The following is a 24,725-nucleotide window of genomic DNA, read 5'->3' on the forward strand; positions in this document are numbered from 1 at the left end:
GACCGGCTAACATGGCAATAATGTCCTCACAGGGTCAAAAGGCACTTTATTAAGGTTCCATGTTAATAATTTGGGAACGCTCCACTAATAAAAAGACCTAAAGTAAAGCTGTTTTAATTTAACGGGCATTTTCAACATGGGAGCAGGCTAATTTTGCACATGATCTCTTTTAAGTGCTTAATACAAAATACAGGAAGCATTACATATTTGATATCACACTGATGATCTCTGTTTAGATTAAATGAATCAGACAAATCATGAGCTGATGAGGACCTGTCAGAATTTACATAAAAAGATAAGTCCGTACGAAACGCCATTCACAAGCCCATTTTACTTACATAATGCGACATTTCTGAGCGTAAGAGAATAATTGTTTATATGAATGAATGATTTTAATCATTGTGAATTGATTGGCTGTTTAAAAGTGTCACTATATGGCAAGTGATTGGAACATGTTCTAAGCATGTTTTGCTAATGTTCTCATTAAGTTATGAAAACGTTTTTTTTTTCTTTCTGAATGTTAGCTGAACGTTCAAAGCGTCCAGGTTTTAAATGTTCACTTTTTCTTGGGAATATAATTTTTGAATATTCTCCGAACATTCTGAAACAAGTAGCAGCATTTAAAAAATATTATTTTTGTACTAACATTTTGAGAACATTATTAAAGACCAGATAACACTGAACGAATATTCTATAGAGAGCAAAGGTTGGGTTCTGGAAGTTAAAACTTCATTCATTTTCTCCATAGGGAAATTGATTTTTAACGATAACTTATAAATGTGCAAAGACATCCTTACTGTGAGCTGTGAGGTTGTTAATAAATGGTGTTTGTTTCTGTTGAAGATGTCAGCCCACATTATTTCAGCTTATTTTAAAAATAATCGTGTTTAACAGTGGAACTCCTGGTGAAAAACTACATTACCCATAATGCTGTTCAAAAAAGTCAAAACAAGCAACAGGCGCCAAAATAGCTCTTTAGCTCGGCCCACTACCATGAAGCGCTGCTAATGTGCTTTTATATTTGTATAGATATATGCATATTTTGCAATAAAACTTAAAATATATTGTTTATATACAATCAACATTTGTAAACGAGAAGTTTTAAATTTCTCCTTTGTTTTTAATTAAATCATATTTCATGGGATTGTAGTTCTTGACCTCACCAAAGCTGTTAAGTAGGCTACACAGTCTTTTGCTTCATATCGAAGTTTGTAGTGTTGTGATTCACCCTATAGCTGACGCTTTATCAAATACTTTTTTTAAATCCCAATGGGAGAAATAAATGGAAAAAATACTTCCGGAACTAGCGGGCGCTGTTGCACTCAATTACCATTACTGGAATAACATTTGTTCATAACTTTGAGAGAACCTTGCCAGAACGTTCTGAGAACGTTCCTTTAGCTGGGTGGGGATTTGTGATGTCAGTCAATAAGGCCTGTTTACAAAGAATAACATGCACAAAATTGTGTATTAAGGAAGTAAATAGGGGTTTTCATGTGATTTCATGTTGACTTTACAGAGAGATTGTGTGAGAGAGAATGAAAATTGTATTATCTCATTAATTTCTAGCCTTAGCAAATCTTCTGCCTGCATTCCACTGTAAATAATCAAAATCTCTAACTTTGAAATTTATTAAAATGTATTTAATTTACTTAAACTGTTTTGTATAAATTGTCCAATTGTTAAACCTTTTTAAAATGTTTATCTTTATGTTTGTTTTGATATCACATCAGCGTTTGGTGTTTTTTCCCCCAAACTTTGCACGCTTGATTGCCAGTCTTCATGATGCAGTTGATGCTATTCATCTATGAATTTTACGCCGTGTTTGATCTTGTAAGGCAATACTGTGTTCTTTGGAGTAATGAATGTGTATGAATGCTGCAGTCTCACAGAATGAGACACTTTCAACAGGGTCGGTGGAAAAGGGAAATTCGCTCTTTATTATGCTCATGATGTTCAGATCTATCGCACAGAATGGTTGTATTTTCCCCTATATTTGATGTCTCTATATTTGAAATAAATTATAATAAACATTCCTACCGTGTTTTCAAATCGCCTCCTATCACTGTTCGCAAACTGCGTTGTGCGCATGCGCACACGCGTTCTTCTGCTCTTGTTTAAAAATGGCGGTTGGCAAAACATTTTCTAGCGGACGCGTTCAGTTGCTGTTACCAAGGAAGTGGACGAGCGATTTCTTCCGGATTAAGAGTCAAAAGGAAAGCTTTCCCACGTGTGGCGAATGTGTAAGTAATAAAACACACATGTAACTCAAATAATACAGTGCGTTAAACGAGTAATAATATTAACCTGCTGTTAGCGAAGCGCTCGCTCGCTGCATGTACTTATGCACGTCATTTAACTGCGTTTTAGCGATACAAGTTGTTTGAATAATGTTGTTATAATAAGATGCTTCTGTATTTTACAAATTAAAAGATATAAAAAAAATAAATAACCCAGCAGTCATGGCATACAGATATCAACCTAATATCATTTTTATGTTTTTCCTTCTCGACACAAACAGCCTAGAGCTGAATAACGTTAAGTTAATGAAAATACATTCACGCTAAATAATTAAAGGGTTAACTTAGTTCACGCCAAAATGAAAATTATACCATAATACACTCACCCTCAAGCCATCCTAGGTGTAAATGAGTTTCTTCTTTCAGCCAAACATAGTCAATCGGAGTTATATTTAAAAAATATCCTGGCTCTTCCCATCTTATAATGGGAGTGAATGGGACATTAGATTTTGAAGCCCACAAAGCATATCCATCCATCATAAAATATATCCATATGGCTCCAGGGGGTTAATAAAGGCCTTATGAAGCAAAGTGATGCATTTTTGTGAGAAAAATATCCATATTTATAACTTCATAATCACTGGCTAGTTCCGGTGCAAGAGTGACCTAAAAATAGTTTACTTCTTATAACTTATGAATATACATTTGAATGTTACTTATAAATATGAATGTCATTTATCTGTCCCAAATAATGTTGTGTTTTCCTGCGTTTGCAGATGGTGAAGGCTTATTCAGAATCCGAAATCTGAGAAAAATCAACAAACAGAACCAATGAAAAGCAACTCAAGGATGCAAAAAGGAAGAACAACAAAGAGAAGAGGTTTTTGAGAAATCCGCTGACGGTTTCATTCATCTCAGGAGAACATGGCTGTTGATGGGGCGACCAAAGAGAAGAAGAAAAAGCCGAAAATAAAGGTGAAGGAAGAAGTCGTCGTTCAGGATGCGGGAAACACAAATGTGATGCAGTGTCACGATGTGTCCGTTCAGACTGTTGTGAAAAAAGAACCGCTGAACGTAAACGCCAGAGATGAGGAGAAGAGGAGGAAGAAGAAGAAAAAGAAAGTGAAGGAGGAGGTGGAAGCAAATAGCCCCGTGACGGTGTGTCACGATGTGTCCGTCCAGACTACCGTCAAAGCTGAACGCTCAGAAATCACTATCAGTGATGCTCCTGAAAAGACCATCAAGAAGAAAAAGAGGAAGATGGAGGAGGAGGTGCCAGAACCGGAAGGGGAAGAGGAAGAGGATGGAGAGCATTTAGTGTCCAAGAAAAAGAAAGCCAAGAAAAAAGGATATGAAGATGAGGTGGACGGTATTAAAAATAAAAAGACGAAAAAGGAGGTGGAGGTCAAAGAAGAAGAAGAGGTTGACATAGGACACGGTGTAGAGACGGTGAAAAAGAAAAAGAATAAAAAAAGAAAACCATACACAGAATTGGAGGACGGAGAAACAAAGAAGAAAAGTAAAAAGATTAAGAAGAAACCTTCTGCAGAAGAAGAGCCGGATGTCGGCATCAGCTCAAAGAAAAAGCCGGAGAAGAAGAGCAAAAAGAAGAAGAAGAATTTAAAATGCGCGGATGAAGGTGAGAGTCTTCCTCACGCGAACGGAGGACCCGTCAGCTCGCCGGATAAGAAGACGAAAAAGAACGTCAAGCTGAAGGCTGATGATGTCATCGAGATGATGGAGGCGGAGCCGGCGGGAAAGGAGGAGAGGAAAGAAGTGCAGAACAAGACGCCGAAAAAAATTAAAAAGGAGGACATTAAAGAAGAGCGCCGTGAAGCGCTGAGGGCAAGTAAAGCGGTGAGTCTCGTTGAGTTTTATTCGGAGGCTCGTGATTGGCTGTTGACAATGTGACATCACTGTCATGATAATTACGTTTACTTTTAGTGTGGATATTTAACTTTTGTGGTACTTTCACTCATTTCAGTGTTATTATGTGTATACTTATATAGTATTTAATCATATTTTTTAATATTTTTTTTATTTTTATATTTTCAGTTTTCATTTTAGTCTTTTTCAGGTACCATTTATTTTATTTTTCAAGTAACAAAAATCTTTTGTTACGCTTTAAGTTTCAGTTTCAATTTTAGTTAACTATAGTAACCCTGCTTCATATCAATGTATTTTAGTATTATTTATATACTAATATAGCACAGTAGTCAACATTTGAAGTGGATCAAAACCTTTCATCAAAGTTATACATGAATTTTGAAAAATACACGTTCATGTCTTTGGACAACTTTGATGAACTTTTTTGACCCACTTCAAATGTTGTCTACTGTATATTAATATTTGAATATTTTTTTTTATTTACATTTTTCTTGTAATTTTGTTAAGTATTTTTGCCCTGCTTTAATCATTTTTATTTGTTGTTTGTATATATATATTTATTTATCTTTAATTTATTACTTAAACTTTTAACAGTTGTTAAAAAATATTTTTAATAGTTATAGTTGACAATAAAAACACTGCTTCATATTAGGGTCAATATCCAGGTTAACATCAAAAGAATAACAGGATTTATTTACACTGTGATATTTTCTCTATGGCAATCAATAAAATTAATATTTATTTATTTTATATAATATTTCTATTGTTAAAAAATCACACTGTCCTATAAATAAGCTATTTTATTTATGCAAAGTATAATGTCATATCTTATTTTATGATGCATAACTTGGACATTTTAAGGTTTTTTCTGTACACTGAAAGAAGAAACGCTCCAAGAAAGCAAGAAAATCCACAGCAAATCAGATCAGAAGTCATTTAATATCCCGCTATGGGGAAGCAGGAATTTCCCTCATGTCTGATAAAGAAAGTGTACTGCGTTTAAAACACTGGCTAGTAGTTTTATCTGACATTAAAGTGCATCACACAGTCATTTCTCCATCTGCACTCAGAGGGATATCGTGTTCCTGTCGGCAAAGCCTGGAAATCAGGACGAAGTTTCAATAGATCAGGTAAAGCGCCACATCACCAATTATGTTTTACATATGATATTCCTCATGTTGAGATGTGATTAAAACACTGTTTTATTCCCCAGGCGCGCCGTCTCGCCCTACAGATGGACATCGACAAGGAGTCGCAGCCGAAGCCGGTCAGTTTCCACATGCGTTGAGTATATATTTCAGTCCTGAAGCAGCTTTGCAATCAGTACTAATGTGAATGTGAATTGTTTTGATCTGTCTGTAGACTCTGGGCCAGTGGGGCACGGCACAGTTCGACAGCCCCGACAGACAGACCAAGTTCCTGCGCTTGATGGGCGGCTTTAAGAAGAGCAGCCAACCCGTCGCGGGATCCCCCGGCTCGGCCAACATGGCGCTGGGGAAAGAAGGCCAGCAGACTTTGCAGCAAGGCCTTCTGGGACAGTTTGAGCGCGCTCAGAGCCACCACATGGACTTCAAAATGAAAGGAGCCGGATTGGGGTTCGCAGCGCCGTCCAATAAGAAGTTTGCGATCGATGCTAACGCAAGGAAATCAGTGCGATTCGACGACTGAGGGAGAGTTCGCCTGAAAGTGAACGCTCTGTCAACATTTATGAGAATCAATTACTCTTGTGCTGGGATGTGTCAGGAATCATATAAGGCACTTCTGCCAAGCTGAAAAAAAAAAAAAACTACAGAAAAATATGATATATTTTTTAAAATGTATGGAAGCTTGTTTCCACCATGGAATAGAAAAGAAGGTACTTGCGACTTTTGATCTCACAATTCGGACTTTTTTTGTTGTTGTTGCAATGGCGAAAATATCTCGTAATTCTGACTTTTTGGGGGTTTTTTGCTGCAATGGCGAAAATATCTCGTAATTCTGACTTTTTTCCTCAGAAATGCGAGATTTAGTCAGAATTGCGAGTTATAAAGTGTAATTCTGAGGATTTTTCTAAAATTATTATTACACTTTATAACTCGCAATTCTGACTACATCTCGCATTTCTGACGAAAAAATTCTGAATTACGAGATATTTTCGCCATTGCAACTAATAAAAAAGTCAGAATTGTGAGATCAAAAGTCGCAATTAACTTTTTATATTTTTTCTCAGTATTTTGAGTTTAGATTCCACAAATCTAAACTTGCAATTATCTTTTACATTTTTTTTATTCCGTGACGGAAACAAGCTTCCATAGAAATGACAGGATGTTGAGTAAATGATGGCAGAATGTTAATTTCTAGGCAAACTGCTTCCTTTAATGTATGAATCCACATGGGTTTATAAAATACTTGTGTATTTGACAGATTGAAATCTTTTTTTATTTTTATTTTTTGGTCCTAAGAGATGTTGTACTCAGGTGAAATATCAGGAGACGCATTTGAGTTCATCATGGGATTTTGCCATGAAAGTGATACTAAAAGAGAAGGACAGCAGGAAAGGCTGAATAAAGACACTGGATTAGAGCTGTCATGGTGGTTATGTGATGGTTATCATTATTGGCATTGCATTATTGATGTTTTTGAGGTTTATGAGCAGTGTTTGTTATGCTGCTTTTGTCATTTCGCTGAGACTTTTGACTTGCGTTGCATTCAAGGTATATATGCAAGATCTTAAAGTCTGGGGTCTGTAAGATTTTATGATCATCATGGCTGCATTTATTTGATCAGTAAAAACAGTAATATTGTGAAATATTATTGCAATTTCAAAGAACTGTTTTCTATGTGACTACATGTTCAAATGTACGGTAATTAATTTCTGAGATCAAAGCTGAATTTTCAGCATCATTACTGCAGTCTTCAGTGTCACATGATCCTTCAGAAATCACTCTAATATGATGATTTGATGCTGAAGAAACATTTCTGATTATTATTCATGTTGAAAGCAGTTGTGCTGCTTCAGATTTTTGTGGAAACTTTGATGAATAGAAAGTTCAAAAGAACAGCATTTATTTGAAATAGAACATTATAAATGTCTATCACTTTTGATCCAGTTAAATCATCCCTACTGAATCCAAGAATTAATTTCTTTAGAAAACGTTAATCTTAAAGACCCCAAACTTTTTAATAGTAGTGCATTTCTATCAGTTCTTGCAATCCTGGGATTCAAACACAAGTAAATCCTCCAGTGTCTGTGTTGAGTCTATAGCAAACTACAATGAAACATTAAGGCAAAATTGAGCAGAGCTTGTGTTGTTAAACACTTTATTTTTTTTCTTCTTTTAAACACATGACCTCTAAAAACAGTTACAGACAAAAGGACAGAATAAGGAAAAGGTATCAGATAAGACATTTCCAGATATTCTGAATAAAAGCAGCAAGAGGTAAAAGTAAATTCATCTCTGAGTGACTATTTTTGTGGTTCATGTGCTTTTAAGAGTTAGACAACCGAATGTTATTGCTCTATAAACTTCAAATCTCATTGTGAAAGACTGAAAAATCTGTTGCAGAGACTGTGATTGTGACATTTGCACAGTTCCAGTTCTCTACTGCTGGTTTTCATCAAATGGCCTGGATGAGACAAAGAACATACTTCCATAGTTTATGTTGTTGATTTCTGTCAACATCCACACCAGCATGTAACAGATTCGGCCAATGACAGACTCAACACTAACCTTTAATCCTATGCAGTTTGGTTTAATATAAACATGAAGCTATTAAGAGTGAATCTCAAAAACCTCGCTAGAACATCAAGGTCATATTTCACCCACAATTACAGAGGAAAAATATATATTTTGCCTATTTTATATGCATTGCGTTTCTGCATTTTCTTGATCCACATTTCACAACATTCTCATTACCATAAAATGTCGTTCATGTGTCTCTCTCTATATATATATATACACATACAGTATGTTTACATCATGTAATATTTGTTGTACTATCTTCAATCAATGCTGATGTAAAAAGTACTTTCATTGCAGTAATGAGAATTATTTTTGAGAATAAAATGAATTACAAAAATAAAGCTAAACTTTCACATGCATTACAGTAATGAGAAATTGTAACTAAATGTGCTTTATTGTCAAGAAAATACAACAAATTGCAAAAAAATGTTGGCCTCTGTGGGTTTACCTTACACAAAAAATTATTTCTTATTTTCTTCTTTTTGATTTTGCACTTAAAATGTGACCCAGCAACATTGTTTACTTCAGATTCACTCATAATTTGTTCAATGTTTAAAAAAGCTGAATAATATGACATTCCCGCTCATGTTTCAGAGCTTCCAAAAGCATTGCAAGATTGATCATTGAATATGTGATATCAGAATCCAAGTGTGTCAGAGCACCTAGAGCGTCATGAATGCCAGAATACTGCTTAGTAATGCAACTACACTCGGATTATGGTCATGTGATCGGCTGTCGACGGGTTCTTTGCATTGACAGGCAGAGTGGAATGTGACAGGAGATTAAACCATCAAGATTCACACCTAGAATTCCGAACATACACGAGAGTTCCGTGAGAGAAGGGGGCGTGTCTTTGAAGCTGTGTGTTCCAGTGGGTGTGGTCTAGGGTTCCGGTGGGCGTGGCTTAGGCCTGCAGGTACTCCGGCTGTACCCGCGCGACCTTGCGAAACTCTTTGGCGTGTGTGCGAGGACACTGCATCTCACACCAGCTGATGGGCACCATCTGAGCCCCTGCGGGAAGAGATTTCACACGGCATGAGTGACACGAGCGAGGGCAGCACTTCATTAAAGGGATAGTTCACCCAAAAATTAAAATTAGCTCATGATTTATTTGGTCGCAAGTCATCCTAGGTGTATATGACTCAAAACTTTAAAATACAATCGGAGTTATATTAAAAAAATGTGGTCCTGGTTCTTCCAAGCTTTATAATGGCAGTGAATGGCCGTTTCTGTTTTGAAGTCCAAAAGTGTCAATTAAAGTGCATCTATCCCTGATTAAAGTGCTCCACACTGCTCTGGGGGGTTAATAAAGGCCTCCTGAAGCGAAGCAATGCATTTGTGTAAGAAAATATTTATATTTAAAACTTTATAAAATAAAATAACTAGATTCCGGCCAAACAACATACGGATTCCACTTAAGCCTAAAGCACAACTTACGCGAGTAATGCGTCACACTGATATTTACGCTACGCCATGACGTCACAAGTTGCGTAAGTTGTGCTTTTGGCGTAAGTAGACTACGTTTGGCCGTAAGCTAGAATTTTACTTTGTAAAGTGTTAAATATGGATATTTTTCTTACACAAACACATCACTTCGCTTCAGGAGGTCTTTATTAACCCCCCGGAGCAGTGTGGAGCACTTTTATCATGGATAGATGCACTTTGATGGACACTTTTGGACTTTAAAACAGAAACAGCAATTCACTGCCATTATAAAGCATTTTTTAATATAACTCTGAATGTATTCGCCTGAAAGAAGAAACTCATATACACCTGGGATGACTTGAGGGTGAGGCTAATTTTCATTTTTGGGTGAACTATCCCTTTAAAGCGCACTACTGTTGGAACGCTCCCTCACCCGCCTCGCTGTGGGCCACGACGACGCCCAGCTCGTTCTCCGCCGTGGTCAGCAGGTAGTTCGACTGCACGTCGCCCAAAGAGATCTGACAGCCGAGGTCAAGGGTCACGAGCAACATTCAGGGTACTAGAGTTTCATTTTTCATATAGCATAAAGGATACCACTTTTGCAAGGACAATGTCGCCTGGCCTGAAGCTTTTGTACGTCTCCACCTGAAAATAAGAGCCGCAATTCAGCACATATACACGACATTTTACTGAAAACAATCATTTACCACGAACTCACTTTATCTTTCTCTGTCGCTCTCACGTCTTCTCTTCTGGTGAAATCAAAAATGAACAGAATTTTAGTTTTTTATACTATTATTGGTAATAACATGAATGACACTTAAAACTGTTAATGGATATAAATGTAAGTCTTGATTGAAGAATGAAATGTTCATACCTGATAGTGCCTCTGAACCGGTCTTTTAGCGGCGTTGACCCCACATACAAGATGTGGACTTTAGCAAATCGTGGGTTGATACTCGTCACCTGCAAAGAGTGACAATCACACGTCCGATGTGAATTTTAACATAATACATCATGGAGTAAATGACAAAGAAACAAAGAATTTTTAGTTCTTAACCTTTATTAAACCTCAAATAATAAACATGAATTTTCATTTTTAAACACACCCATGATAAATCAAGCAGAATACATTCAAAGACAAATGAATAAAAATATAAACTTGGAGCAACTTTTACAAATCTACATTCGTATACAAAAAACTGACCTAAAATCTAAATATTATTGCACAAAAATTTAACCACTTTGCTTTGAATAAAAACACCAAATCTAAATCCATTTCTCTCTTCTGCTGAACACAAAAGAAGATATTTTGAAGAACGTCGTCTAAACAGTTTTGGATCCCATTGACTTTTTTATCCATACAATTGAAGTCAATGGGGATCAAAACTGTTTTGTTATTAACAATCATCAAAATATAGTTTGTGTTTCAGCAGAGGAAAGAACATCATACCGGTTTGGAAAGACATGAGAAGTAAATTACTCATAGCATTTTCATTTTTATAAGCATCATCAATGATGTCATGTTTAGTCCAGGACACTCACCTTACAGGTGACGATGGCACCGACGTCAGGCAAGAGTTGTGCTTCTGTCTCCCTAACCACTGAGATCACCGGGAGCTATAAAAGAAGAGGTTGGAAGAAAACGTCATGGTTACATTATCAAGAAGCAGGAACGTTTAAGTTTTACAAACGAGTAAAATTGTTGCGTTCAAAGTCAAACCAAAATCTCCACGAAAGTGAACTGACCTCCTCGCCCTCGTTCTTTCTCAGCACGTATCCCGCGAGCGTAGCGAAGATATATCCGTGCCGCAGATCCGTGCCGGTACCGGGAATACAGTCCTCTGTGCTGCAGAGCCTTTCACCTGCGTGAAGAGCACAAAACAGCCATCAAACTTCACATCATCTACAGGAGGGCGGGGCAACCTGTCACTCACATGAGATCAACCAATAGCAAACCACAACCGTCCAATCAATTCCCAATGGACAAAATTAAGCCCCGTCCTTCATTTGCTCTTGTTTGAGAAGCAGTTTCACTCGGATATACGACATAGGGAAGAAAAGTCCCCATGTGGTGAAAATAAAGCTTTTAATGTTGTTTATGTTTATGTGGTGTTTTTAATATGCTTTAAGACAAACCATGTGCAAATTCACAAGTCGACACCATTGCTGAGTATTTTCTCTTTAAAACCGCAGTGAACCAAAGACAGTCTCAAAAACACAGTTTGAAATCGCTGGTGTTTCTGACGTCACAAACTACCTTGTAACCAATCAGATCAACGTGTGATCGTCAACAAATGTGAGTGAGTGGAGGCGGGTCTAATTTGCATAAACGAGGCAAGGCAAGGCCAAGGGTGTGGTTACATTCCAGATATTTTAAGGCATGAAGACATTTTTTCCAAGAAAAAAAAACGTTTAAATGTGTCATTTTGGTGATCAAATATGAGTTTTACGATATGGGGGAATTTAAAACTGGATCTCTCGGACTTGAAGCATTTTAGGGAATCCAAGTGATTTAAGCAACCCGCGTCGTTCGTGTAGAGGCACATATGTATGTGTGTGTGTGTGTGTGTGTGTGTGTTTCAGAGCAGGTGTGTATGACAGCAACGCTCGCGCCCCGGGCGGGGGTGGGCAGGGCTCGCCAAACGAGTCTTTAAACCCTGCAAACAGCTCCAGAGACACGCTTATTTACATCACATCAACTATACAGTATGGTTAACCAACAGTTAAACCAACATCAGCTGTTTTTGACATAAGTTGACTGAAGCTGAACATACCTATATGCGTTTATAACGTCATCATTATGCTGCGCGTGCTGATGATTCAGCCCTACAGAAACGCACGCTGACCGTAATGCAAGTGAGAGATTAACTGTCCTAAACTTTTACCAACCACATCAAAGTTTACAAAATGTCATTATGTGTACAAGCCAAGCCTTGCAGCGATTATGTCGATAAAACCAAAGGAAAGTGCAAATAGTATGATAATAACAGCGACCCACCTGGAACACACAGCTTCATGGGCGACATGTTTTCAAGAAGCGAGAGACGCATTTTGATTGGCTATTAGTCAGTGGGCAACTCGTGCTCTGATTGGCCACTGCATCATATGCGGTTCAAGTAAACCGCCATATTTGTTGTGGCTGTAAATGCACTTTACCTATTTGTATTAACTATAACCGTTAACAAAATACCCAACTCTTTAACTTTTAAAATCTAAAATTCATTATATATTGAAAAAGTATATTTCTTAATAATTCAACGTCATGTCAAAAATTGTAACATTCACTCAAACCAGAACAGTAATTAAAAATGTACTTAATTGTAATTAAAAGACGATTTCCACTTATTTTAAAATATTCTCCATATCGCTACACTTTACACTTAAAGGATTAAAAAGAAAAGAAAAGAATGTAATAGCATTATTTCTGGTTCAGTAAGCCAACATTTATTAGGGATTGCACATCAACTCACACTACTGTACATAGAACTCTTGTCTTTCAGTCAAGCAAAATAATTTCAACATTTGTTGTACAAGTGAAATGTAAAGGAACGGACAACATGAGCATTTCTTTTCTGGGGAACAATGTTCATTATTTACGTCATGGAGAATGTTTGCAGGGTCAAAATGCTTTATACTTTGACATGGACATCACACATCAGCAGGATTTCAAAATTCAGTGACATTTACCACAGTGAGGAAAAAAAAGACCATAAACATTCCCAAAAAAGCCCACAGGAATATAATCTGCTGTGATTCACCAACAAAAAAAAATCGACTCTAGATGTAGGAGAATCCTAAAAACGAACCGTGTTACAGAGATCTTCTTGTGTTGGATATTTCAGGAGCGTGTCTGTGGGCGAGCAGAGATCTAGAGCAGCGGGACAATGCATGAATCACAGGAAGATGGGGAAAACGCAGCACTTCTGCAGCCCAACCAACCATTAATATATGCTGTCGCCTGGCAACAGTCATCAAAGCGATGCCATCGCAGACAAACACGTGTGCCATCTTCTGAAATGTGCGGTCGTGGATTTTCAGTGCAGAGACTATAAACACACTGTGGCCCAGTTTCACTGCATATACACACATTCAAGCAGTAACGGTTGAACTTTATTAGCATGGTCCCGATTGAGAGCATTAGGAAATAAATGATTGGTCACTGGTTTGGTTCTAGGCTCATGGTAAAACACTGATTGTGGGAAATAAGAGACCGAATACGGGACGTCTCGGACTACTTCTTGGCTTTGCCCTGAGCGGCGACGGCCTCCATGGCTTTGCGCACGGTCTCTTCATCTCCCAGGAACTGCATGGGCTTCACGGGCTTCAGGTTCTTGTCCAGCTCATAAAGGATGGGGATTCCCGTGGGAAGGTTCAGCTCCATAATCGCCTCCTCTGACATTCCTGGAACAAACACATCAGAAGCATCCAATCAAACAGATGCAGATATAAAACACTGATGGTTGACAGGTGTTTCCGTGTTTAATTTATTATTTTTTTTTTTATGGGCATTTTACCTTTATAAAGGCATTTTTAAACCTAATTAAGTGTATGCATCATATTTTGTGTCAAATTCTTACATTTAATCAATACATTCAGTTAATAATAAGACACAATAGGGCTGTTACCAATCAAATTAAATCAGTATCAACAAAACACAGAAGCTGCATCTAAAGTGACATTTAGATGCCTTTACACCGACTGTTCAGAAGGACATGAATGCATTTAACCTGCACTTACAAATGTTTTGATGTGTTAAACATAAAACATTGAATATTGATATTAGAAAAGATACTCTAAAAGTGAAATTAAAACCGCCAGTAGGTGGCAGCAAGTCACTGTTAATGAGTTTCAACCAATTCATTCAAACGGCTAATTCATTCAGGAACAACACATCTGACTGTCTTAAAGCTACACTGTGTAGGATTTTCTCCCATCTAGTGGTGAAATTGTTTATGACTACCAACTGAATATTACTTTCTAGCCCCTCCCATTCCGAGGGGCGTTTAACTCCTACGGGGGCCGTATTATTTCAAATCTGCCGGCAGTCGCGAGTAATCTCCCTCTCGCATTCGTCACGGTGCCACTGAGTGTAAAAACGTGAAAGGCGAAGCTTGAATTTCCAGGTATGTCCCTCTATGGCACATGTATTTTCAAGATGGAGGCGCAACATGGCTGCCGCCATTCGAGCGACTCGCTCGTTTGTATTCTAAATGGCAGATTCTACACTTACGAGAATACTTGATTAGTTGGTATAAGTAATTACACATTAATGAGCACATATCATTTTGAAAGAACAAAGTGTTTTTTGCTAAGAATCAACTTAAATTACACAGTGAAGCTTTAATGAGTGTCATTGAATCAAACATTTAATTGATTCATTCATTCAGCGAGGAAACACCGCTGTGTGTTGCTTAACGGAAATTGGGGGGGAAATAAAACAGAATTTTGGGGCGAAAAAAGAGATTTTAAAGAGCCATACGCATAAACCCCCATCAGACTCCTCTTGGTCAGGGTGTTTTTAGGGTGTATATAGTGTGTGGTGAAATATCAGGGTATCTGAGAGGGTTCCTCACCCTCCAGGTGCTTGACGATGCCTCGCAGGCTGTTTCCGTGGGCAGCGATGAGAACCCTCTTGCCCTCCTTGATTTGAGGAACGATTTCCTCGTTCCAGAAGGGCAGAGCTCGAGCGATAGTGTCCTTCAGGCTCTCGCACGAGGGCAGCTGGTCCTCCGTCAGGTCCCCGTAGCGCCGGTCCTGCAGAGACGTGACACTCACAGCTGTTATACTCGCACCAAAATTGCATTTACGTGATCAAAAATACAGTAAAAACAGTAACACTGTAAAATAACTTTTCTATGTAAATAAATATATGTTAAAATGTAATATATTCCTGTGATCAAAGCTGAATTTTCTGCATCAGTCTTCAGTGTCACATGATCCTTCAGAATCATTCTAATATGACGATTTGATGCTTAAGAAACATTTATGATTTTTAGCAATGTTGAAAACAGTTTAACATATTTTTGTGGAAAACGTGATACATTTACTTTCAGGATCTTTTAATGAACAAAGTTCAAAAGAACACCATTTATTTGAAATAGAAAACTTTCGTAACATTATAAATGTCTTTACTGCCACTTTTGATCAATTTAATACATCCTTGCTGAATAAAAGTATTGATTTCTTTTAGTCTTGCTGACAGTTCTGTACACACACTGCGCAACAGATTTCTCACCTTGCTGATGGCCTGGTAGAAGTCGTGGTCGGGGTCCATGGGTGGCGGTGGGATGTCGAAGGAGCGCCTCCAGATCTTCACCTGCGCCTCGCCGTGTTTGGCCGCCGTCTCGGACTTGTTGAGGCCCGTGAGGCCGCCGTAGTGGCGCTCGTTCAGACGCCAGGTGCGGTTCACCGGCAGCCACATCTGATCGATGCCGTCCAGCACCAGCCACAGCGTGCGGATCGCTCGCTTCAGCACGGACGTGTAGCAGATGTCAAACTCATAACCCGCGTCTGGAAGATGGCGGTTATGTTATTCAGGTTGTGTATCAGATATAGATGAGGTCATAATGCCATTAAAAAATATATTATTTTGAAATTAAATCTACATATTGATAATTTAGTTAACGTGTGAGAGCTAATGAGGTTCATTCTGGTGTTACCGGCACGTTTGAGCTTCAGCAAGAACCAATGAGGTTCATCCGCTCGATTCATATGGATTTAGCTTAGAAATCTAGACACCCTAGCGGCAGCAAAATGTATTTTGCAGCCAGTGTGATCTAGCAACCCTCCGTTGATGTTCGAGCTGGAAAAATCAAACTCAGGTCAGGCCAATCACATTGTGTATAGAGTAGGCGGGGCGGGCTTAACATAATGACGACAGAGTTGCGGCGGTTCCCTGCTACTTGAAAACAAATAATGACGGCTGCTAATGCTGGAGAACATCTTTCGAATCGGCTTTGGCCGCGACTCTGAAGGACTTGGAGTTAAGTTTTTCTTTGAGAAGAGAGCAAAGAACAGCACTTAAGTCATATTTAAAAAAGGAAGATGTGTTGGAGTTTTGCCGACTGGATACGGCAAAAGTTTAATATCCCAACTAGCCTTCTTCGTTGCTCTGATTGGTTGTAGCGCTATCCTATTGCGTGAAGAGGGAATTTGAAAGACAACCATATATCCCGCCCCTCGGATTGAACCGTGCCAATGGTCAGTTGCCAGACCTAACATCTTGATGTAGGTCTGGCTTGCCAGGCTAATATGGATTAGTTTTACGATCTCTTTATGAACTTTTTTTAAGCGTCAAAGTGGTAGTTACGTAGCTGTCATTGGAGGGACAGAAATCTCTCAGATTTCATTTCAAATATCTTAATTTGTGTTCTGAAGATGAACAAAAGTCTCGCAGGTTCGGAACGACATGAGGGAGAGTAATTAATGACAGAATTTTCTTTTTAGGGTGAACTATAATCATAAGGATTTGCGGGTGAAATCTTTTGAATTGGGCCAATAAGCAAGCACTACAACATCCTCGCAACCACCAAGCAACGGTTTGACAACATAAGATTCATGCTACAAATAAACTACAGTTGTCAAAAATGAAATGAGGAGGAGCAACAGAAGCTTAACTAATCATGCATTAACAATAATAATACATCATGAGAGAGGAGGTGCATCTCTGCGGGCCTGTGATCTCTGCAGGGCCCTCCACGAATGCAGTGCAGATAAACATAAGAAGATCAGTTTAATACACGGACACCAGATCACCTTTCAGGGCCTGTCCGCCCCTCCTGGCCTCCTCCTCTCCGGTCTCGCTCAGATCGGCATCGAACCAGCCGCAGAATCGGTTCTCCTGGTTCCAGCAACTCTCGCCGTGGCGGATCAGCACCAGCTTGTACGCGGCCATGTCGCGCGGTCTGCAGGCAAACGCTCTCAAACGCAGCGGGAATGTTCGCAAGTAACGGAGACACGGCCCCGGGACACGGATGAGAGATGCGGGCACGGTGAGCGGAAATATCGCACCGATGCTTTTGGAGGTCGTCGCTTGTGAAAGTGAGAAACGCTTCCTGATGCGCGCGACCTATCAGGGGGAAGAGCATGCGCGTGCACGCACGTCACTACGCGACCTTGAGAGCGATTATCATCATCATAATTCTATATTGGACATAATACACATCTTTGTTAAAATAAAAATAGTTTTACGACTATGTGGAAGTGAAATAATATAATATTTCAATGGGATACGTTTTTATACATAAATTATTATTATAAATTATTATTGATATGATCGTGGAAGCTCTATACATCAAATTAAATGTATTTTCACTTTATATATTTTATATGATTTTTTTTTTTAAATGCTGTAGTGCAGGGATTTTCAGTTTTTGATGGACCCCCAAATATAATAATCCTGGTGTGAGTGACACCCATCCTAAATTAAAAAGTCTATAGTTTCATGTATAAACCTAATTTATACTATGAAAAATAAACATTATGTGTAAAATATGATTTGGAAAATTTCTATTAATTTCAATTATCAAATTTTTCTACGAACTATTACAGTGCTGTAGACTACAACGTTAAATCAACTATTAATTATTTAATTGATTTATCTTTTTAGTTTAATCATATTTTTATTATTTATTTATTTTTACATTGTCTTTCTCTAAACTTTTCCACATATCTAGCACTTCCTTTAGTATTATTGTATTAGCAAATAAAATCTAAAGAAAATTTGCAATATTATTAAATATGATCCTGAAAGAAAAGTGATACATCCTTTTCCTTTTTTGTTTGTTTCATCGCTTAAAAAAAAACATCTATAAACCACAGTCAGTGTTTTAAATACTTTATTAAGTGGCCTACAGTATAGCTGACTTGACAGATGCACATGAAAGATCATACAAATAAATACATATATATATATATATATATATATAACATTTAACGCAGGGTTCACCAATCTCGGTCCTGGAGGGCCGCTGTCCTGCAGAGTTTAGCTCCAACACACCTGTTTGAAAGTTTCTAGTATGCCTAGTGAGACCTTGATTAGCTGGTTCAGGTGTGTTTAATTGGGGTTGGAGCTAAACTCTGCAGGACAGCGGCCCTCCAGGACCGAGATTGGTGAACCCTGATTTAACGTGTCGTTCTTTGATGTATTCTGATTGGCCGTCGTCTTCGCTGCCGTGTGGGTCTTGTCCTGCGGAATCCGTGAAGCTGCTCCCGGTACTCGCGCTGACGCATGGGCACGTAACCGCAGGGGTCACACAGATCCTGAGACAGAGAGACACCGGGACTGTCATGCTGCACACACTGTAGCTTTACATGCATCCAAGGTCAAAACACTTAACTTTTGTCATTATATAATACATTACAAGCATCACCTCATTTCTCAAAGAGTCTAAAATAGTTTGTTCAAAGATTCAGTCTCTCAAAACCCCTCCTTTCTGATGGCTCAGTCTGTTGTGATTGGTCTACTCTGCTCTGATTGGTCAGATGACCCAGTCTGTTGTGATTGGTCTACTCTGCTCTGATTGGTCAGATGACCCAGTCTGTTGTGATTGGTCTACTCTGCTCTGATTGGTCAGATGACCCAGTCTGTTGTGATTGGTCTACTCTGCTCTGATTGGTCAGATGACCTAGTCTGTTGTGATTGGTCTACTCTGCTCTGATTGGTCAGATGACCCAGTCTGTTGTGATTGGTCTACTCTGCTCTGATTGGTCAGATGACCCAGTCTGTTGTGATTGGTCTACTCTGCTCTGATTGGTCAGATGACCCAGTCTGTTGTGAAATGGTCTACTCTGCTCTGATTGGTCAGATGGCTCAGTCTGTTGTGATTGGTCTACTCAGCTCTGATTGGTCAGATGACCCAGTCTGTTGTGATTGGTCTACTCTGCTCTGATTGGTCAGATGACCCAGTCTGTTGTGATTGGTCTACTCTGCTCTGATTGGTCAGATGACCCAGTCTGTTGTGATTGGTCTACTCTGCTCTGATTGGTCAGATGACCCAGTCTGTTGTGAAATGGTCTACTCTGCTCTGATTGGTCAGATGACCCAGTCTGTTGTGAAATGGTCTACTCTGCTCTGATTGGTCAGATGGCTCAGTCTGTTGTGATTGGTCTACTCAGCTCTGATTGGTCAGATGACCCAGTCTGTTGTGATTGGTCTACTCTGCTCTGATTGGTCAGATGACCCAGTCTGTTGTGATTGGTCTACTCTGCTCTGATTGGTCAGATGACCCAGTCTGTTGTGAAATGGTCTACTCTGCTCTGATTGGTCAGATAGCTCAGTCTGTTGTGATTGGTCTACTCTGCTCTGATTGGTCAGATGGCCCAGTCTGTTGTGAAATGGTCTACTCTGCTCTGATTGGTCAGATGGCTCAGTCTGTTGTGATTGGTCTACTCAGCTCTGATTGGTCAGATGACCCAGTCTGTTGTGATTGGTCTACTCAGCTCTGATTGGTCAGATGACCCAGTCTGTTGTGTTATTTTAAAAATTTTTACACTGTCTATCTCTAAACCTTTCCACGAACCCCTAAGCACCTTATATTTCGCTAATGTGAGTGCACCTTAAGACAGTGAGACACTGTGTTGTTGTACTGTACCGGATAGGAGGCATGGAAGTGTTTGTAACCCCCCAGCAGCAGGTAGAGCTCAGGATAGTGCAGGTTCGGATACACCTGAGCATTAACACACCTGTCCAGCCTCCTCAGATACTGACACCTGTTGAACGGGTAAAAAAGCTTGAGTAACCATGAACACACTCAGTGAGTGTGTGTGTGTGTGTGTGTAGAGTGTGTTTCTCACAGATGTGGTCCTCGTTCCGATGAGAACTCGCAGTGGAACACTATCAGTTTCCGTGGCGAAGACCCCTCGTCCTCTGGTCGTGAGTCGGACGGATGATCCTGATGAACCGCCTGCTGGATCTGGGACTCCGTGTACAGGTTCACTGCGCCCTGTATGAGTGCAGTACAGTCTAAAGCCCAATTTATACTCCCTCGGGTTTCACATGCTCCCTCTGCATGAGTAATTGCGTGTCAACGCGGACAATGACGCAGAAGTATACATGAAAACCGACGCGTAACCTACAGCATAGAGGATATGGCGTCAGTCCGACTCAGAAGTATAAATTAGGCTTAAGGCCCTGTGTCCACCAAAGCGTTTTTTCATGCTTCCAATTGTTTTCAATGGGAGCGCCACGTTTTTAAAATGCCAGGAGCGTAACAAGGCACTAAGCATCTATTTCACGCTGAAGTGTTTTTTACCGGTCACCGAGAGTTGAATAATCTTCAACTTTGGGTAAAACGCATCGATCATCACTGTCACTTTTTACCCAGCCGTCCAATCAAAGTGGAGGAGGGGCGGGACTAATACCACACTGACCAACCGCCACATTCTGCTTGTACAACATCAACAGATGTTTTCTGTTTCAGGAACAAAATCATTTAAAACAAGAGCCAGATCAAATACTTTGCATTGTATCGATATTTTTTTACAGAAACAATACAGAAACAAACTATCTGTGTAAGGAGATACTATAACACTATAACACAGATATTCAGTATCATAGCAACCAAAGCGTCTCAACTGGAAAAAACAGTGGACACACGGCCTAAAGGTCACGATAGGAAGATCTGTCGGCACAAACATTAGTTCGATAAAACACTCAATATTTTAAGGTACCTTAATGTGTCCTCCTTGGTACTCGTAGGGGTAACGACAGTCGACGATGAGGAAGTCCTCCACTGCAGGACCAAACTGACCTCTGATCAGAGACGCCACCTACAGGTCAGGAGCAGACAATACATCTCGTACATCATTAAAATAAACCCATAAAATAACTGGGTAAGGAACTTATATTTAAGTCTCTCAAAGCTACTTTGTGATTAAGAAAAATAATTAATATGAAACTGAATTAAAGTGTGAATATTTTACCAGCTTTTTATCCACCCTAGCTTCGAGAACAGTCATGATTTCTTACGGTTTGTGCGCTGACACAGTGAAGCTGCTGATGGCCGGCTCTCTCAACAGGAAGCAGGTGTTGCTATGGAAATAATAGCGTCAAGACACAAGACACGACTGACTGGGAATGAGTCACTCTAAAAATGCTAAATATTCACCCTCTGAAGGCATGAAAATTAGTAATCAATAACTTACCGGTGTTTAAAAGATTGAGGTCTCTAAGATTTTTAATGTTTTTGTCTCTTTTGTTCACCAAGGCTGCATTTATATGATCAAAAATACAGTAATATTGTGAAATATTATTAAAAATATTATTCACTATGTGAATATATTTTAAAATGTAATTTATTCCTGTGATCAAAGCTGAATTTTCAGCATCATTACTCCAGTCTTCAGTGTCACATGATCCTTCAGAAATCACTCTAATATGATGATTTGATGATTATTATCCACTATATTTTTTGTGGATTTTTTTTCAGGATTGATTTAATACGTAAATCTTTCGTAACATTATAAATGTCTTCACTGCAACTTTTGACCAATTTAATGTGCTCTTGCTGAATAAAATAATTAATTTCTTAAAAACAATCTTACTGACCCCACTCGTCATCACTTTGAAATATCATATCGGTTTTGCAGAACCGACCTTACTGAAGTCCCCAATGAGTGTGAGGTCAGCGACGTCATCCTGAGTGACGTGTGTGAGCGGGGTGTCCCGCCGTGACCTCAGCTGACTGAACCTCTCAACGGCCTGCAGATGAACAGGGATAGATAGCAGCCTATATAGCAGAATATAATATCATATAGCATGCCAGCCAAAATGATTGACAGGCAGAGAGTGTTTGTGATGTGCATGTTCTGCTCGCTCACCGTTGGGTCGAGCGCGTGCGTCTGGCGCGGGACACTGGCGTCCTCTTCTGGGTCACTGCGGCACTGCCTCCAGCTTCTGCCCGCTGCTTCTGCCTCTTCTCTGGAGGAGAATCTGCTGGACAGACGCACTCGCAGACGCTTCTGATGGACAAATGTTCATGCCTTCACTTTCAGTGCAGGGGAGATTGCAGTAAAACACGCCCTATATATGAGTGTGACCCAGTTTGTGACCCACAACAATACAGTACAAAGTACCATGTCAACATCACACCTGCCAAGATACACACATTATTTTGCACCGCGAAAGTAAGTTTTCTGTGAATCATGTGCTAGACTTTGGATTCATAAGCCGCTAGGGAAAAAGCTAGAAAAAAAGTGCAGTAAAGGGGCAAAATATTTGTGCTACACAACAATGTGTATGGAAGCATAGAAAAAGTCATTGCATACCAATGACACAAAAAAAATCTAATTATTAAAAAGTCGAAATTATGTGATTAAAAACTCGAAATTATGGCATAGGCCCACTATAGGTAGTTAAAAAAAGTTTGTCATAATTATTAATTTTGACTTTTTGTGTCATTATTATATCATAGTTTCAACTTTGAATGTCAATTATGACTTGTAATAATGACTTTGAATGTTATAATTTTGACTTTTTATGTCATCATTTCGATTTAGAATTTCATAATTTCGACTTTTTATGTAATTATTATGACTGGTAGGTCATAATTTTGACTTTTTGTCATAATTGAATAACACCATTACAACTTAGTATGTCATAAATATGACTTTGAATGTCATAATATCGTGGTATGTCATTATTTTGGACTTTTTTGCTCACGATTTCGACTTAGTATGTCATAATTATCATACCATTACCAATCACGAGTTATGATTACGATAATTAATTAAAATAATCTGATGAAAAAATACCAGTTTGCAATGTTTTTGTTCAGTTTTAATAACTGGAAGCCTATGACATCTGTAGCCTTGCACATTTAAGTTACAAATAAGGTGAATAATTAGGTGCATATTACATTTGCATGCATAATTCAAAGGACATTTTGGTTGCATGAATAATAAGTGGGCTAATGTGAGTGAGAGTGTATGGAAGCGTTACTGACAAAGGCTCGCTCAGTCTCTTTGTCGGCAGGAGAATCGTGACGGTCCCTCCACTGACACACGGGCTGAATCATGAGATCAAAATAATGTCAAAATAAAAATAATTCATTCCTTTCCATTTACTGTGTTTGATTGCTGTGTGTGTGTCCTACCGTGTGTGAAGAGGACTCGGGTGACAGGCTTCTGCCAAGACAAACATCACAGATCATCACAGACTATTCATCAACTGCATTATTAATATGAGCTCATGCTTATTTTACCTTGCTCGTCGTCTCCTCACTGCAGAGACTGAGAGAAAATTCACAGTCAATTAAACTGAAATTCAGAACTTTGATCTAGTAATTCTTGAAATGAATATATACGTAAAGAATATGTGCATGCAAATATGCAAATGTATGTTTTCTGTCAGTTTTATCAATTTCCATGACTTTTCCATAAAAATGATCGAATATCCTTATGCTTTTCAACACTTTCAAATCTGGATCTTAAGCAGAAACATTTGAAGAGAAGTGACTAGGCTGTACAAGAAAATACTCAGACTAGTAAAGATAAAACTATTAGATCTGTCAGTTATGCAAAAACAAGGAGCTGGAAGAGCTTGAGTTTAAAGTGTCCTCAGAGGAGAGTTAATTAAGCAGCGTGTGTGTGTGTGTGTGTGTGTGCGCGTGTGTGAGAGGCTCTTGTCCAGACCTGTCGGCGTCTCTCTGTCCCTGGAGAGAGTGTTGCGCGGCGGACTAGTGCATTCAGGCGTCAAAACAAGCTTTCTCCAGGGGGCCGAGCTCTTTGGACTCAGACTTACAGAAAATGGGCATCAAATATAAGTTTTAACATACAACTAACAGTTTGGATAATATGTCATTATCCAAATCATCTAGAAAACGTAAAAATAAACATGTATAAATGCTGAATAAATGATCCCTAATGCTGCCAAACATCCTCAAGTGCACTGTTTAAGTGTCTTGTAAAGAGCAGAGGTCTCTCACCTGTTCAGTTGTTATCTAAATTACAAAATGTTTTTAAGGTTTAATTTTATGGATTTTATATTATTATTAATTATATTCATAATTATACATTTTGTGTTCATAAATATTATTTGTATTATTATTATTATCATTGGACAATCATGTAGTAATATAAACAATATGATGAAGTAAATGTTCACAAAACATATCAATAATAATTAATTAAAAAATAAAAATCATTTAGAAAACCTAAAAATAAAAATGTATAAATGCTGCTGAATAAATGATCCATTATCTCAGTATCAAGAGACAGTGCAGTGTTAGAACTCTCACCCGTCCTGGCACTGGAGGTTCTGCAGGCCGAAGGAGAGCTCGCTGACCGGGGAACAGTCTTCAGCTGTCGGACCCCTCACTGACTCCATTGAGCTGATCAGAGTTGCGAAACTAACCTATGGAAGTTTTTTTTTCCCCAAACAAATTTAAAATGCACATTCAAATGCTTAAAAATATTAAATAATAAATCAAAGTCTCAAAACAACTGCTCA

General features: G+C 38.8%; 4 protein-coding genes across 4 annotated transcripts; 1 reads left to right on the forward strand and 3 right to left on the reverse strand.

The window, feature by feature from the left end:
• Positions 1–2,023: 2,023 nt before the first annotated feature.
• On the forward strand, positions 2,024–6,590 carry knop1 (lysine-rich nucleolar protein 1). The gene is made up of 5 exons (XM_081362162.1): positions 2,024–2,243; positions 3,017–4,097; positions 5,198–5,257; positions 5,341–5,394; positions 5,490–6,590. The coding sequence occupies exons 2-5, from the start codon at positions 3,165–3,167 to the stop codon at positions 5,793–5,795; spliced, it is 1,353 nt and encodes a 450-aa protein (XP_081218288.1). The 5' UTR covers positions 2,024–2,243; positions 3,017–3,164; the 3' UTR covers positions 5,796–6,590.
• Positions 6,560–12,318, reverse strand: exosc1 (exosome component 1). Its single transcript, XM_081362163.1, has 8 exons — positions 12,276–12,318; positions 11,024–11,139; positions 10,820–10,894; positions 10,152–10,240; positions 9,993–10,026; positions 9,869–9,919; positions 9,708–9,792; positions 6,560–8,860 (listed from the first exon to the last, which is right to left on the reverse strand). Exons 1-8 carry the CDS (start codon positions 12,301–12,303, stop codon positions 8,754–8,756), a joined length of 585 nt encoding a protein of 194 aa, XP_081218289.1. The 5' UTR covers positions 12,304–12,318; the 3' UTR covers positions 6,560–8,753.
• Positions 12,319–12,691: 373 nt separating this feature from the next.
• Positions 12,692–17,400, reverse strand: pgam1b (phosphoglycerate mutase 1b). Its single transcript, XM_081361011.1, has 4 exons — positions 17,033–17,400; positions 15,513–15,787; positions 14,851–15,031; positions 12,692–13,678 (listed from the first exon to the last, which is right to left on the reverse strand). Exons 1-4 carry the CDS (start codon positions 17,169–17,171, stop codon positions 13,509–13,511), a joined length of 765 nt encoding a protein of 254 aa, XP_081217137.1. The 5' UTR covers positions 17,172–17,400; the 3' UTR covers positions 12,692–13,508.
• Positions 17,401–18,400: 1,000 nt separating this feature from the next.
• Positions 18,401–24,602, reverse strand: cdc25d (cell division cycle 25 homolog d; the record flags this gene model as incomplete). Its single annotated transcript, XM_081360729.1, has 12 exons — positions 18,401–18,538; positions 19,870–19,987; positions 20,072–20,220; positions 20,948–21,046; positions 21,246–21,308; positions 21,873–21,977; positions 22,097–22,237; positions 23,221–23,283; positions 23,371–23,401; positions 23,479–23,506; positions 23,909–24,012; positions 24,514–24,602. 12 exons carry the CDS (start codon positions 24,600–24,602, stop codon positions 18,401–18,403), a joined length of 1,128 nt encoding a protein of 375 aa, XP_081216855.1.
• Positions 24,603–24,725: the final 123 nt, after the last annotated feature.

The sequence above is a fragment of the Scardinius erythrophthalmus genome, assembly GCF_964197995.2.
Source record: "Scardinius erythrophthalmus genome assembly, chromosome: 3".
NCBI classification, from domain to species: Eukaryota; Metazoa; Chordata; class Actinopteri; order Cypriniformes; family Leuciscidae; genus Scardinius; species Scardinius erythrophthalmus.

What these genes read in the sequence shown, in the direction of transcription:
- knop1 (XM_081362162.1), top strand. Translation starts at nt 3,165, where the DNA reads ATGGCTGTTGATGGGGCGACCAAAGAGAAGAAGAAAAAGCCGAAAATA. An exon ending in ACGAAGTTTCAATAGATCAG is followed by an intron (nt 5,258 to 5,340) that starts GTAAAGCGCCAC and finishes TTTATTCCCCAG; the next exon opens with GCGCGCCGTCTCGCCCTACA. An exon ending in AGGAGTCGCAGCCGAAGCCG is followed by an intron (nt 5,395 to 5,489) that starts GTCAGTTTCCAC and finishes ATCTGTCTGTAG; the next exon opens with ACTCTGGGCCAGTGGGGCAC.
- exosc1 (XM_081362163.1), bottom strand. Translation starts at nt 12,303, where the DNA reads ATGTCGCCCATGAAGCTGTGTGTTCCAG. An exon ending in CATGAAGCTGTGTGTTCCAG is followed by an intron (nt 11,140 to 12,275) that starts GTGGGTCGCTGT and finishes CTCTTCACGCAG; the next exon opens with GTGAAAGGCTCTGCAGCACA. An exon ending in CGGTTCAGAGGCACTATCAG is followed by an intron (nt 10,027 to 10,151) that starts GTATGAACATTT and finishes TGATTTCACCAG; the next exon opens with AAGAGAAGACGTGAGAGCGA.
- pgam1b (XM_081361011.1), bottom strand. Translation starts at nt 17,171, where the DNA reads ATGGCCGCGTACAAGCTGGTGCTGATCCGCCACGGCGAGAGTTGCTGG. An exon ending in GGGCGGACAGGCCCTGAAAG is followed by an intron (nt 15,788 to 17,032) that starts GTGATCTGGTGT and finishes GCCATCTTCCAG; the next exon opens with ACGCGGGTTATGAGTTTGAC. An exon ending in TCTACCAGGCCATCAGCAAG is followed by an intron (nt 15,032 to 15,512) that starts GTGAGAAATCTG and finishes ACGTCTCTGCAG; the next exon opens with GACCGGCGCTACGGGGACCT.